This window comes from Balaenoptera musculus, chromosome 2, assembly GCF_009873245.2.
Source record: "Balaenoptera musculus isolate JJ_BM4_2016_0621 chromosome 2, mBalMus1.pri.v3, whole genome shotgun sequence".
Lineage (NCBI taxonomy): Eukaryota > Metazoa > Chordata > Mammalia > Artiodactyla > Balaenopteridae > Balaenoptera > Balaenoptera musculus.
Genome location: NC_045786.1, coordinates 19,517,975 through 19,531,675, shown reverse-complemented (window position 1 = coordinate 19,531,675; position 13,701 = coordinate 19,517,975). Strand labels below are relative to the sequence as shown.

Below are 13,701 nucleotides of genomic sequence, written 5' to 3'. Positions count from 1 at the left end.
CACTGCAGTAGGTGCTAAAGATAATCAAGATGACAAAGACATGATGCCTGTCATCAGAGTACTAACAATGTATATGGCGGGACAAGTAGTTTCCTAAGTAGACTGAGTGACAGCAAGGCTTGTGTACAGCTCTAGGAGTTTCTAGGATGAAGCCACCATTGAGGAGGATGGGGGTATTCAGGAAGGGGGCACCACTATTCCAATGATGTCTAGAAGGTTGGAGAAGTCTAACATAAGCAGAGAAGCTAGAAGATAGCATCCCAACCGGGGGAGGGATGCAGGCACAGGAGCAGGGGTGCCTGAGGCATGTTTGAGGACTGACGAAAATATTCTGTGAAAGGTTCTGGCCGGGTTGGTGTTCCCAGCACAAGGCTGGCTCCAGGTTGAACTAGTGTCAGAAGCTAGAACTCGTGGACCTCAGCCTCAGACTCTGGCTACTTCCCACGGATTCACTGTGCCTGGTCTTCCCATCCCATCCTTGATCTGAAGACTGGTGAGGAAGGCTGCTGAGTGGGTCGTGACCAGTAGGAAGCACACAGGGGAAGCCGGCTATCCCCTGGGGATCCGTGCAGAGCCCCTCATTCTTCACATCACCTGTAATGGGAAAGAGATTAGTCTCTGCCATTTGGGGGGTGCAGTGGTATTATTTCCCTTTGATAAACCTGTCATGCTGAGATATCAGATTGCAGCAACAGTGGCTGTGACAGACACCGCATTTTCTCCTCTCTGTGTGCCATGCAAACATTCTTCATTTTGTCAGTGCAGGTCCTTGATGAATTGGTTCTCTTTGGATCTCCACACTCAGTTCTGTTATCCATTTGGCAGGAGGGATGTTTTTTCCTAACAAGGAGACTCATGTTTTTAAAACCCTTTTGATAGGTCCTTACCCTGCCCAGGAATCTTCCTTTGGGGATCAGGACCTGCAAAACACATCTTTGCCTGAGTAGCCTAAGCTGCTGGGAAGGATTGAGGATGGAGTGGGCTGGACACCATGATGAATCTGCTGGTGTCCAGGCTGATGAGGTTGGCTCAGCCAAGATAGCCCAAGTTCCAAGGAAATAAAGTTCCCCACTCAAGATGAGAATCAGCATCTCATTGTCCAAACTCGATCTTGTGATCCCATGTAGGCTGCCTTTCTACTGACAACTTCAAGGAGATTGTTGAATGATCACTTGCCTACATTCTGCCCAGGGATACAACATGTTGTGGAGAAACACGGTGAATGTTTGCTGGTATAAAAACTGAGATCTTAAGGAGATTAGGGCATTAGGGCAGGCTGGATGGTTAGGGTGGACTTTCCGTGGGTGGTGAGGGTACTTACCCATGCTGTGACCTGTGACCTCTCTACCTAGAGGAAATCCCAGGCAAATACTTTTGGTCACACCCTTACTTTTTGACTGGCCTCCTACATGGTTCAGTTTTTTAAACTAGGTCACAGAAATAAATTGGCCAGTGTACACAGCATAATTAGCTTTGTAAGGATGGAACTAAGAACGCTTAACCCGCGTGCTTCGTCCATTTTCTGAGACAGTGGATGCTCCTCACCAAGGTAGCCACCATTCTTTCAACCACTGACAGCTGCCTCTTTATGGATACATATGTCCCAGGGAGGCGGCATGAACCCAAGCTTCGGTAGGAGAGAATGCGGTGTAATTACTGAACCTCAGTGAACATCCAAGCCTGGGGCATTGTGATGGTTGTTACTAGTACTCTCAGTATGAGGATGGTTAACACTAATAGGAATAATGAACTGGCATTGTCAGCAGGCAGCAATCATCTTATATTCATATGCTACGCAGAGTGGGACACGTAGCCGCATTCAGGCCGCCATGGGTTCACAGTCTGAACTTTGGCTTTAGACGTTTAGAAACGAAATCAGATCTGTTGCTTCATCTTGCTCAGATGATCCCAGTGAACTGATTCACACTAGCCAGACTCCAAAGAGATTTAAAAAAAAAAAAAAAGGCACAATTAGAGTGTCCATTTATTAAATCATAATGAGATGCATGCCCTGTGAGTTAATAGGATATGCACGTCATCAAACTAGCAAGTTCCAGGAGAAAAGCTCCAGGAGAAAGCAGATTCAAATGGGGAGTTTCTTTAGTGAATGAGGGATCAGAGCAGTGGAGTTGGGTGGAGTTGGATGCCTTGGGTGTTTTCATAAAGCCTGTCATGGGCTCCAGGTCACCTTTCTCTCCCAAAGGTGATTTCTGACAAGGCACACAGGTGTGCGCGTCGGCCGGTCAGAGTGGTGCGTGCAGACGGTTCGTACACCTGCGGCTCCTTCCTCCTGCCTTAAAGACCAGCCACTACCCTGCGCCCTTCCTTTGTCATTCCAGCCTCACCGTTTCTGTTTTAGCAGGCATTGATGGTTGGTTATAATTCACAGGTTCACGGATTTTACTTCGCCAACTGCATTTCAGTGTGGCTGCTTTCTGAGGGTTTTCAGAAAGATACCCACTCCTCCCCCCGCCCCCCGCCATAGTCTATACTGAGTGGACCCTGTGGCCGCCTAAATGCCTTTTGTTTACAAGTGCTGCTTGACCATATTTCAGCTTTGTTGATGGGCCTGTGACCCTCTCTTCGCTGCTTTGGAAGAAAGACTGTTGGTTGTCTGTTGACAATTGGTTCACCTCTAACCCTTAGGAAACAGCCAAACATAAAATACTCCCTGGTTTCAAAAAGTGAGTGCAGGGATAGGCGCAGGGTGATGGAGGAAATTTTACAAGCAGCGCCACTGAGGTGAAGAAGTTCTGCATCTTCCATGGTGGTGGGAGCAGCTTCCTGTCGGTGACCTCAGGGAGGGTGGAATCCACCTGCATCTATGCCTTTGTCTTTGCAAAGGCCCTGGTAGAGAGGGCACCCAGCAGGAGAAGCAGGAAGGGAATGGCCCCCAATACACACTGAATGGTGCCGCCTCAGGCCAAATGGAAAAACATTTCAGGTAAAGCATCATCTCCTGGAAACTGTCATTTAAGTAGCATCTAAATGCATCGGGATATTTAGCCTGGAGAATGGAAGGCAGGGGATTGACATTCACTCACTTAACTAACATTTATTGATCCTAATATGTGTCCGGCAATCTGACGGGGCTGCCGAGATGGACTCATTACTGCCTGGCCACGGAGTCGCTTACTTTGGCGACAGACAGTAAACAGATAACTTACAATCCAGTCTTGCTGGCTGTCACTGAGATGGGAGGCAAGAGCGGGGCGAGTTCCCAGGGGAGAGACGTGACCCCTGCCCGGGCCTTGAGGAAGGCTCCGTAAGAGCGGTGTACGGTGATCTGGGCTTCGAAGGACTGTCTTCAAATATCGGCAAGGCCGTCAGGCAGGGGAGGTCGATGGTTTATCCTCCAAGACCCAATTATCTAAGGAGATGATGTGCTTAATGTGTTTGAAAAAAGATGTCCTGTTCAATTTGAGACAGAATTTTTAAAATATAACTTGGAAGGTTTGATCCGGCTTTGAACTTATATATTACCAACACTTGGGACTTCCCTGGTGGCGCAGTGGTTAGGAATCCGCCTGCCAGTGCAGGGGACATGGGTTCAAGCCCTGGTCCGGGAAGATCCCACATGCCGCAGAGCAACTAAGCCCATGCGCCACAACTACTGAGCCTGAGCTCTAGAGCCTTCAAGTCACAACTACTGAGCCCGCGTGCCACAACTACTGAAGCCCACGCGCCTAGAGCCCGTGCTCCACAGCAAGAGAAGCCACCACAATGAGAAGCCCGCACACCGCAAGAAGAGTAGCCCCTGCTCGCCGCAACTAGAGAAAGCCTGCACGCAGCAATGAAGACCCAACGCAGCCAAAATTAAATAAATATATATATATCACCAACACTTAGTAATGGGAAAAATATAATCTCTGAATATCAGGATGTTGAATTCGTCTAGCACCACACCGAGCAAATGAAAGAATCAAAAGAGGCTTTTGTTATGTTTTAAAAGATTTACCGTCTGGAACGTAGCACCGCAGCACAGAGACAGAAGGGAGGCAGTACACAGATAGTTACAAAACCAAAAGGGGCACAGAGAGGGAAATGGCCAGCTTGCCAGGAGCTGTAGTAACAAGAGTCATGAATTCAGACCACTTAGTCTGAGCAGGGTTTGTGCCCAGGAGGAGAAGAGATGGAGGTGGGAAGGGGAGAGGTGCCAGTTCACACCAGCAAGTCTGGAAACACTCGTGGAGGTGGTTCAGATGGAGGGACCGGGAGCCCGTGATTCAGTGCCAAGTACAGGTGCACCGGAGTCGGGCAACACACAAGACCGCTTTCCGGCTTCCAATCACCTTGCTGTGCTCTCACAATGCACTTCCAGGGATGCACCTCTGAGAATGAAAACAATTTCCAGTCATCCTCAGAAGTGCCTTGGGAGAGAGCCATCGGAGGCCAGGGGACAAGTGAAAAGTTCAATCAAAAGCCAAGGCCAACTTCTCCCCGGCAGGCCGCGCGGGAGGGAGGCCGAGATGGCAGATGAGATTGCTAAGGCTCAGGCCGCCCGGCCTGGTGACAGCACGATCTTCGGGAAGATCATTTGCAAGGAAATCCCAGCCAAAATCATTTATGAGGATGACCAGTGTCTTGCTTTCCATGACATTTCCCCTCAAGCACCAACACATTTTCTGGTGATACCCAAGAAACATATATCCCAGATTTCTTCGGCAGAAGATGGCAATGAAAGTCTTCTTGGACATTTAATGATTTTTGGCAAGAAATGTTATCGAATGGTGGTGAATGAAGGTTCAGATGGGGGACAGTCTGTCTGTCATGTTCATCTCCATGTTCTTGGAGGTTGGCAGATGAATTGGCCTCCTGGGTAAGCGTGTTGTAGGGATAATTTTCCCTTCTCTATGCAGTGATCAGGTCTGCAAGTTCCAATATGCAAAACAATACTTTTTTTGCCTGTGTATGGAGAGATGGCAGAAATAATTTTTAAAACCCATACATAATAAAAGACATTGTTGCATGGTCTGAATTCTGTATTTGACTTATTTTTTAAAAATATTTGTTGGAATGTTTGAAGGTGGAGTTCATAATTTGGGAGGTTTTTGCTTTTTCTCCCCAAGGAGGACTCAGCCTATGTCCATGGCAATGATGCTGTGACTGATCTTTGAAGACAAATTTAAAATTTTCATAAATTTAGCTTTAGCTTTGAAATATCCTTTTAGGGTAAAATATTAGTCCAGGAGAAGATTTTCTAATCCAGTTCTCTTATTTTCTAAGAACAAAGGAGCACGTGATGTGATTGATCCAGAAAGTGACAGTTGTAGGTGTAACAGGAATGCTTTTTGTCCAGCTCATGTTTCCCCTGGACCACCGGGGTAGTGTGGAAGGGATGAAAGTAGATTTGTCACAGGATCTTTGATGACCATGTGAAGCCATACAATGGTGTTTCCTTGTTACCTAACGCTATTGATTATAAAGACGTGAAAATATATTATTTAGAATTAACTCTCCAAATTGAAAACTCACTGTTATGAATGTGTATGTGCACACTAGCAAAAATGTTTAAGTTATGCATGACTCTGGCTGTGTAGAGTTGGGGAGAGATTTCAGGGTTTGAGTTCTTATGTAGGCTGACAACAAAACTTTTTTTTTTTTGGTCTTGCCATGCACCCTAGCCTCTCTAAGGTTGCGCAGGGCAAATAGTTCTGCTTCTTTACTTTCCTTCATGTAGGCACTTTCCAGCTTCTAAAATTTATTTAATACTTCTTGCCTGCTTTGTCTCTTCTCTCGTTCTCTTTGTGTTTATGGGTTCCTTCCATTTTTAATCCCTAAGACCATTTTAGTAGATTTTGATACATTTTATTGTAAATTGGTTTTCTTCTAAATGTTTAATTTTATTAGTGATTTTAAAAATTTAGGGGGAGTGGATTAGGGATATTGGCTGTATATGTCTTACAAGTGAGTTTTTTCCAACTGTCATTTTTTTACTTTATGGTGTTTAAAATATTTATATAGTTAATGTATCAATTTTTAATTTAGTTCATATTTTTAAGAGCCTTTCCCACCCTAGGAGGATTTATAAAAAATATTTTTCCCCTAATACTTTATGGCTTTACATATTTTTATGACTTTTTTATGAGGGAAGGTCTGGGGTGGGGGAGGAGTTTTGGAGGGATTTGTGCCACTGTAAAAAAATGTAATAATGAGAGAAGCATTAGTATTATATATAAGAGGGTTGAGTCTACTTTCCTTAGGCATATTAACTTTCCCATGGATTTCGTCAAACTAGTGCTAATAAATCAGGTAGATAACCAAAAAAAATAAAATTAAATAAAGCCAAGGCCAACAGGATGGAGGTACCAAGGCATCTCCCAAGTGCGGCTGTTAGTCTGCACAGATTCATAACCGCTTACCAAGCAGAACGTGAGAAAGAAGGAAGCTGGGGGGATGGAGGAGGGAGGGAGGGAGCAAGAGCCCCACAACAAAAAAAGCAAAGTCTAGATGCAAAAGTCGAGCTGGAAATCCTCCGGGGTTCAGAACCATCAGTTAGTGCGCATGTTAATCACCTCCAGACTGGATGTCTGCACCCCTTGGTGCAGATCCGTCACTCTTGAGAACTAATTGTAGCTGCTGAAAGTTCCGCTGTGTTTCTCCTAACACAACATCCCGGCTGTTGGATGCTCCCCTCACTCACCCGCTCCTCCCCACCAAGCCCTCCGATCCACTGTCAGCGGGAGCTGAGTTGGAAGTGGGTTTGTCCGAACCTCCTTCAGATGTACATCACCTGCAGGAGGAGGCGTGGGGCCTCTGTGCTCATCCCCCAGACTTCCTGGAGGTGCTCTCCGTTTGGCTGATGCAAGAATCAAAAAGTTATACACTTGGAAGTAGAAGCCTGGATCACAACACAGCAGCTTTGGGTGCTGTCTTGTCCAGCCTAACCCTTTACTGTGTACAGAATTTTCTTAAACTATTTTACTCCAAATGGAGTACGCTGCTGACTTCTCACGCTTGGGGAAGTGTTTGTTCTTCTTCCCCTCCTGCCTGGCTCCCAATCTTCAGCTCCGGTGTGTATAAACTTTCTAAGGGATGTGTTTCCCATCTACCTTCTGGTGTCCCTTTCCTTCCTCCTCTAGGTCTTTCCCTGATCTGCTTCCTCCTTTTCAGCTTTCAACATATTAACCAAATCTCAGGGGTGACGTGGGACATTTATCCATTGCATTTCACCAACGATGCCTTGCTGAAGTCAGCCTGCATGTGGTTCTAATACGTGAACCTTCCCTTGTCTCTTCCAAGTTTGCAAGGAGAAAGCTCTGGCATGCACATAATCAAATCTCTAGTTGCTGAAGTAATTGCCTTACATTTTTGTAAACATTCAGGTCTCATTGGTCATTCTGGTCTATAAATCCGAATAATATGCTGAAATCTATTTTGCCACGTGAGCCTTGCAACTAATTGCCAGAGATTTGTCAGCTTAAAATGCTTTGCTTTATTTTATTATTTTTAAAAGTCTGTCCTATTAACCAGAGTAAGACAAATACAACCCAGATTCCTTAGTATGGGGTCCCAGACATTCATCCAATAAACACTTGTTGAGTAACTGCTGACAGCCAAGACAAAGGGTGAACTGGTGTCTGTCCAGTGGTTGTTACCTATCCAACAGACTCTAGCATCCAGAGGAGGGACGCCCAGATTGGATTGATTTTGTGAGTGTTTTTCAGAGACCCATTGGGCCTGGGTGGGCCCTCTGTGGCTCCTCTGGTTTGTAGTATACGTGCAGGTTTGTTGTTTTGCTCAATTGCATAAAAATATTCTTTCTTCACAAATATACCTTTGAGTAAGTGTTCTCGGGGAAGCTTGAGCTATTCCTAGAATTGAGGGCTCCTTGGCAAAATGCTTGGAAATACCGGCCCACAAAGATTAAGGTTGAAAAGCAGGTCTCCAGGACATCCTGTCCTCATATCCATCACGCAGGGCACAGAATCATGACCAGAGAGAGCATCTCTCTCCTTCCCTTCTAGAACAGTTTAGAAGTTTAGGTCGGGATGTGTGGTCATTCGTGGGTGATTCTGAGACTAGTTACAAAATTTTAAAATATGTTGCTTTGTTTTCACATTTAGTGTGTAAACTGAGTCCCTCAGGACTCATCTGTTCTCTCCCCCTCCCATTGGTCTTCCTGATGGTGAGCAGGGCCCCGGTTCACAGTATTTCAGCTGAAGGAACCTGAAGAGTGAGATGGAGTTGGTGGGATGGAAAAGAGAAAAAGCGGTGATAAGGGTGGACAGCTGGCATTTAGTGATTGTTGTGTGACAGGCGCTTTCAAATGTTGTATCTTTTGTCTGTATCCATCCGTCAATCCATGTGTGTGTGTTCTATGCAATATAGATTAGTATATAGTGTATGTTATATGTGTTATAATATCCCTCTATAAGGTGGGCCTCGTTATCCTCCTTTCACAAAGGAACCTGAGACCGGGAGACAATATATAATTTCCCCAAAGTCACTCCACCAGGACTTGTTGGAGCCAGGATTTGAATCTGTGTCTTTATTTCTGTAAATCCCAGGCTGAGGAAACCACATCACGAAACTCCTCAGAGAGCAAAGTCAGTCCTCAGAGAACAGCGACACACCTTCCCTTGAAAAATCACTTCTCTCTTCACCTTCAGAGCCCTTCTTCCAATTAGACTAAGGGGCGAGATCTGGGTTGCTGTTTCCTGATGACGATTCAGTCGTCAGTGTGGACTGTTGCGCTCAGATGCTTTTTATGTAAAATATTTGCAATATGTTTGGGCACTCAAGCATATTTCAGGTGGTCAGAAAACTTGCTTATACATGTTACTTGATTTTACCGTTACTCTGGGTCAGTGAGGCAGGCCTGAACTTCTGCCCAGCCCTGCCGAGTTCCACAGGGTCTGGACAGAAGATTTTCTATCCTCTGCATCCCCTTGCAGCTCTGTGGTGCAGCAAAGGGCTGAACAAAGGCTACTGGATGTGGCCATAGTGGGACTTGGTTGAGTAGAGACCCAGGTTCACTTTTCTCCATCCTCCTTTCCCACCGACAGGCCACAATGGTCCCAGGCATGCTCCTGCCATCTGTCTTTCCAGAAGGCAGGCTGGGGTGGAACATTAGGTGTTGATCTTCTAACTGTAAGGACACAACTGCCCAGAGCTGCTTCCCCAAGGGGGGACCATGTCCACTGAAAAGAGAAGTTTGAATTGCCAGGTGCCACAGTGACGTGCCGGGGCCACCCTCAGACCCACCCTTCCCGCTGTGTTCGTCACCACGGTTGACGGCAGCCCCCGTGTCCATGCTGGGGACCTGGGAGGCATCCTGGCCTTCCCTCTCCACATCGCTGATCACCTAATCTTCCCGGTTTTCCCTCTGAACTCTTCTGGAATCTGTTCCCCCGATCCAACTACCACCACCTGCACCATCCCATCCTTCCTTTGCCGGGGCACAGCTGCTAACTTGTCTTCTGCCTCAAAGCCACCTTCCTCACAGCTGCAAAACCAGTCACCTGCCTGTATGACTTCCCTGTCTACACCTTTGTCCATTTATCCATCAGTGGACACACAGATTGTTTTCATGTCTTGGCCATAGTGAATAATGCTACAGTGAACATGGGAGCATGCATATCTCTTCAAGGCACTGATTTCATTTCCTTTGGGAATATATTCAGAAGAGGGATTCCTGGATCACATGGTAGTTCCATTTTTAATTTTTTGAGAAACCTCCGTAACATTTTCCATACTGGCTGCACCATTTTGCATTCCCACCAACGGTGCACAAGAGTTCCATTTTCTCCACATCCCAACACTTGTTAACTTCTATTTTTCTGATAATAGCCGTCCTAACAGGTGACATCTCGTTGCCTACCAGCACTTCTGATACCAGCTCCTTCCCATGTTCTCTGTGTCTGTCTCTGGTACCCAAAGCCGTAAGGAAAGGCAGAACCTTAAATCTGTAATTCAGAGGTCCAAGAAATATGCAAGAACATAGAAGGTTGAGGTGAATTATGACAATAAAGTTACATAAAAGGGGAAAAGAGGTAACAACTGATCATTATTTGCAAATCTTTTCAGCAGGCGTCCATTTTTGTAGGGGCGCATATACATGGCCGAGGGCAAACGAGGAGGAAGAACGTCCCTTAATGTAGCATAATTACCACAGTCAAGTCTCAGGACCTCTCAGCAGGAGCTCTTATGCTATCACAGCATTTCATTTTCCAAGAATAACTGTGCCCTGGTGAATCAGCCATGGTTGGCCATGGCCAATTTTCACATTCATTTATGTTAAAAGTGCTCTTCACAGAAAACCTTCTCCTTTATGAACCTTGTCCGCAAGACAAAAGTGGCATTTTAGATAACCCATTGCATGCTCTCTACAAACACAGGCCGGGTTGCCCCCAGCACCTGGCCCTGCACACTGGGTTCTTCTGGAACGTCTGTCAGCGACACAGAGCATTGCTTTTTTACCACCTCCTGAGAGGGGTGAGGTACAGGAGGGAGGAGTCGGGGTAGGTGGGAACTTCGACAGATACCCGGGCTGGGCAGCGGTGGGCTATCCTTCATCCGTCATCCTTGTCTCTGTTTCAGAGCCCATCCAGGGGGCTCAACAGCCAACGATGAAGCCTCTTTTTCAAGAACATCTTTGTTCATCCAAACATTTACCCAGGATCTGCCATGGGTAGACCCTGGGCTGGGCACTGAAAATCCAAAGACAAAAGTAAGACATAAGACATGGTCCTGCCTTAAGGAGCTTGTGGACAGGTCAGGGCAGCGTGCAGTGTAGGAAGTGTCACCACGGAGCTCTGTCCGCTGCCGTGGGGACACAGAGCAGGGCTCCGACCCCACCTGGCAGCAGGGGACTGGGTCTTACTAGTAACACAGCAGCTGGTCTCCAGGGGTGTGCCAGAGTCGATGGAAGGGGCCAGGGGAGGGCAGCCCAGGTAGAGTGCATACCTTTACCTTGGTCCAGAAAGAAAATGTGCCCAGTGGGCAGCGAACCAACCCCAAGCATCTTAGCTACTAGACCCAGAGTGTGGGAAATGAGGTTGGGGAAGTAGCGTCCAGTCGCCAGGTTCTGTTTGCAGATGAAGGGGCCGGTGGGCAAATGAAATGGCCTGCAGAGAGAATTCAAAGTCAAGACTGAAACATAAGATTCAGTTCTCAAGCCTCCTTCCCTTTAGTGAACAGGCAGAACAGTTAAGAACACAGACCCGGAATCAGACAGGTAGGGCTGGCGTCCTGACTTTCTGCAAGTTAGTTTCTCTGCCTTTATTTTTTTATTTTTTTAATATAAATTTATTTATTTTATTTATTTATTTTTGGCTGCGTTGGGTCTTCGTTGCCGCGCAAGGGTTTCTCTAGTTGCGACGAGCATGGGCTGCTCTTAGTTGCGGTGCGCAGGCTTCTCACTGCGGTGGCTTCTCTTGCTGTGGAGCACGGGCTCTATGTGTGTGGGCTTCAGTAGTTGTGGCACTCAGGCTCAGTAGCTGTGGCTTGCGGGCTCTAGAGCGCAGGCTCAGTAGTTGTGGCGCACGGACTTAGTTGGTCCGCGGCATGTGGGATCTTCCCACACCAGGGCTCGAACCCGTGTCCCCTGCCTTGGCAGGCGGATTCTTAACCACTGCGCCACCAGGGAAGCCCCGTTTCTCTACCTTTAAAATAAGAATTGTATGAGGGACTGTATACACGGCTCTGGTGTGAGGGGACCGCAAGGAATAGCACCGGGACCTTGAGATTTATAGCAGCTGAGCCGTAAGCACCCTTAGACCCTCGGTGACTGGGGGAGGGAGAAAGCAGTTACCACACCCAAGGGAGTCTGGCAGAGTCCCCTCCCTTGAGAGCAGCACTGGCCCTCAGCCCAGGGGTGTAACCAGCCTGAGCGCTGGATGGGAAGGCTCAGGGCAACACTCAGCCTGCCCTGACTTCCTCCTTCCTTCCTCATCTCCCCTGGGGCCCCCACTGGCCAACCCCCTACCAGATGCCAGAGAGTTCAACCCTCAGTCAACCCTCCGTACAGGTCGGCCTCCCGGGGACAGAGCAGAGCAGAGGGGGGCTCTGAAGGACACAGGGAAGGTGCTGGGGAAGCACACCTCCGGGGGGAGTGAGGGGTTTTTTGTTTTCATTTTTTTGTATTTTTAAATATTTTTTTTAATTTTATTTTTTTTAATCCTTTTTTTTGGCCGCACCACGCGGCATGCGGGATCTAGTTCCCCGACCAGGGATTGAACCCGTGCCCCCTGCAATGGAAATGCAGAGTCCCAACCACTGGACCACCAGGGAAGTGCCTGGGAGAGTGAGGTTTAAGTGAGATAATACAGCAGAGCACCTTGGTGGAGTTTTTGACCCAAAATAAGTGCTCAGTCGAAGCTACACTAGAGTTAGTAGTATGTTTGTGTAAGTGTGCCAAGGTAGATGAGATGGCAGACTAAGTAGCAAAGGGAAGACGGGAGATGGGAGCATTCTCCCTAGATGGCCATCCTGAGACTGGGATGGACGTGATGGATGAGCCCATGGAGACGAGTTGCCCGTATTGGGCGTGACCATCTGTTGTTGGGTTGTCAGGTTTAGATGTTATTCTGAACCATGGGCTTTTAGGCCTAGAACAATTGGGAGTGGCTTTATCGTCTTTGAGAACCCACAGTGAGATCATCTGTAGATTATTTAAATGGTTTGATAATGTAAAATATGAACACAGAGATGAAATCTGCAAATGGGTGGATCCAGGACCACGGAAGTCAGCATTCTGTATATGGAGATAGAAACAACTCAGTCGTTTCTCCTAATTGAACCCACCACACAAACCTGCTCACGAAATAGCCTGACCAGGGAACTCTGTGAATCTTCTAGATCTGAGGAAGATTTTACAACATCTCCTTGCCCTTCTGTTCTGTTTCAGCCCTTATTTAAAAATTTTCTTTCTTAATTTTAACTTAGTCCCCAAACTCCATCCGTTTCCTTTCCTTCCATCCTCAGTACAGACACATAAACACAGTATTCTATACTCCCCCTCCCCCAAAAAAAGAGGAGCTAAAACCAGAAGAAATCAGGATTACTTTAAGAAAATTGGCACAAGAAGATTAAATCTTTCTTGGAATTTTCTTGAAGATTTTTTTTTCCTTGAAAAGAAAGCCAAACTGTAAAGTAAAACACAGTCCGTTGTTAATAAACAAAAACCTCACATATCTAAAATTTCATTATTTTCCGAGATGAACTAACATTTCGCCCTGTCTGCTTTTCCTAATATGCACATTTCATTTAGCCCAAATCCTCATTATGGGAAACATTTCCATATCCATCTCTCAGCTCCAGGCTTTCCTGGGTAGTGAAATATGTGCTTCGTGGTTTCAGAAGCACTGGCTCTTACTTCGCCAAAGGCAGCAAATCTTTAAAAATGAAATTTTCCAGGCACTTAGCCCCTAAATCAACCTTGTAGGGATAGATGATTCTGAATCTTATCAGCCCACAGAATGTCTCACAGCCTTTAAAAGTGTCATCGGCCGTTCCCCTGTGCAGCACGACCAGTGGTGCTGTGTAGAGCGGCAGGAGCGGCTGAAAATTTGTACTAAAAGCTGTGTTTCGAACCTTCATTAAATTTCTTACTTGCTGGCGGCCTAAATCCCTCGAAGGCCTGGAGTCTGTTGATTCCCATTCATTTGTTCTCATTAAACTGGTCTCTAGGCTGCAGCTGTGCTTTGAACAAAGTTGGGCTGCGTGGGAAGATTCAGGGCTCGTCTGGGGGCGGGACTC

General features: G+C 46.7%; 2 protein-coding genes across 9 annotated transcripts in view; both read left to right on the top strand.

Annotated features, from left to right (window-relative positions):
• The window catches only part of CAMK1D (calcium/calmodulin dependent protein kinase ID), a 389,771-nt gene that overhangs the window by 359,252 nt on the left and 16,818 nt on the right, over positions 1–13,701 (top strand). The window lies entirely within an intron of this gene.
• LOC118889616 (histidine triad nucleotide-binding protein 1-like) lies at positions 4,470–5,268 on the top strand. Its single transcript, XM_036841517.1, has one exon. The coding sequence runs from the start codon at positions 4,470–4,472 to the stop codon at positions 4,821–4,823; it is 354 nt and encodes a 117-aa protein (XP_036697412.1). The 3' UTR covers positions 4,824–5,268.

Excerpts from the sequence above, each read along its gene's own strand:
- LOC118889616 (XM_036841517.1), top strand. The coding sequence starts at position 4,470 with ATGGCAGATGAGATTGCTAAGGCTCAGGCCGCCCGGCCTGGTGACAGC.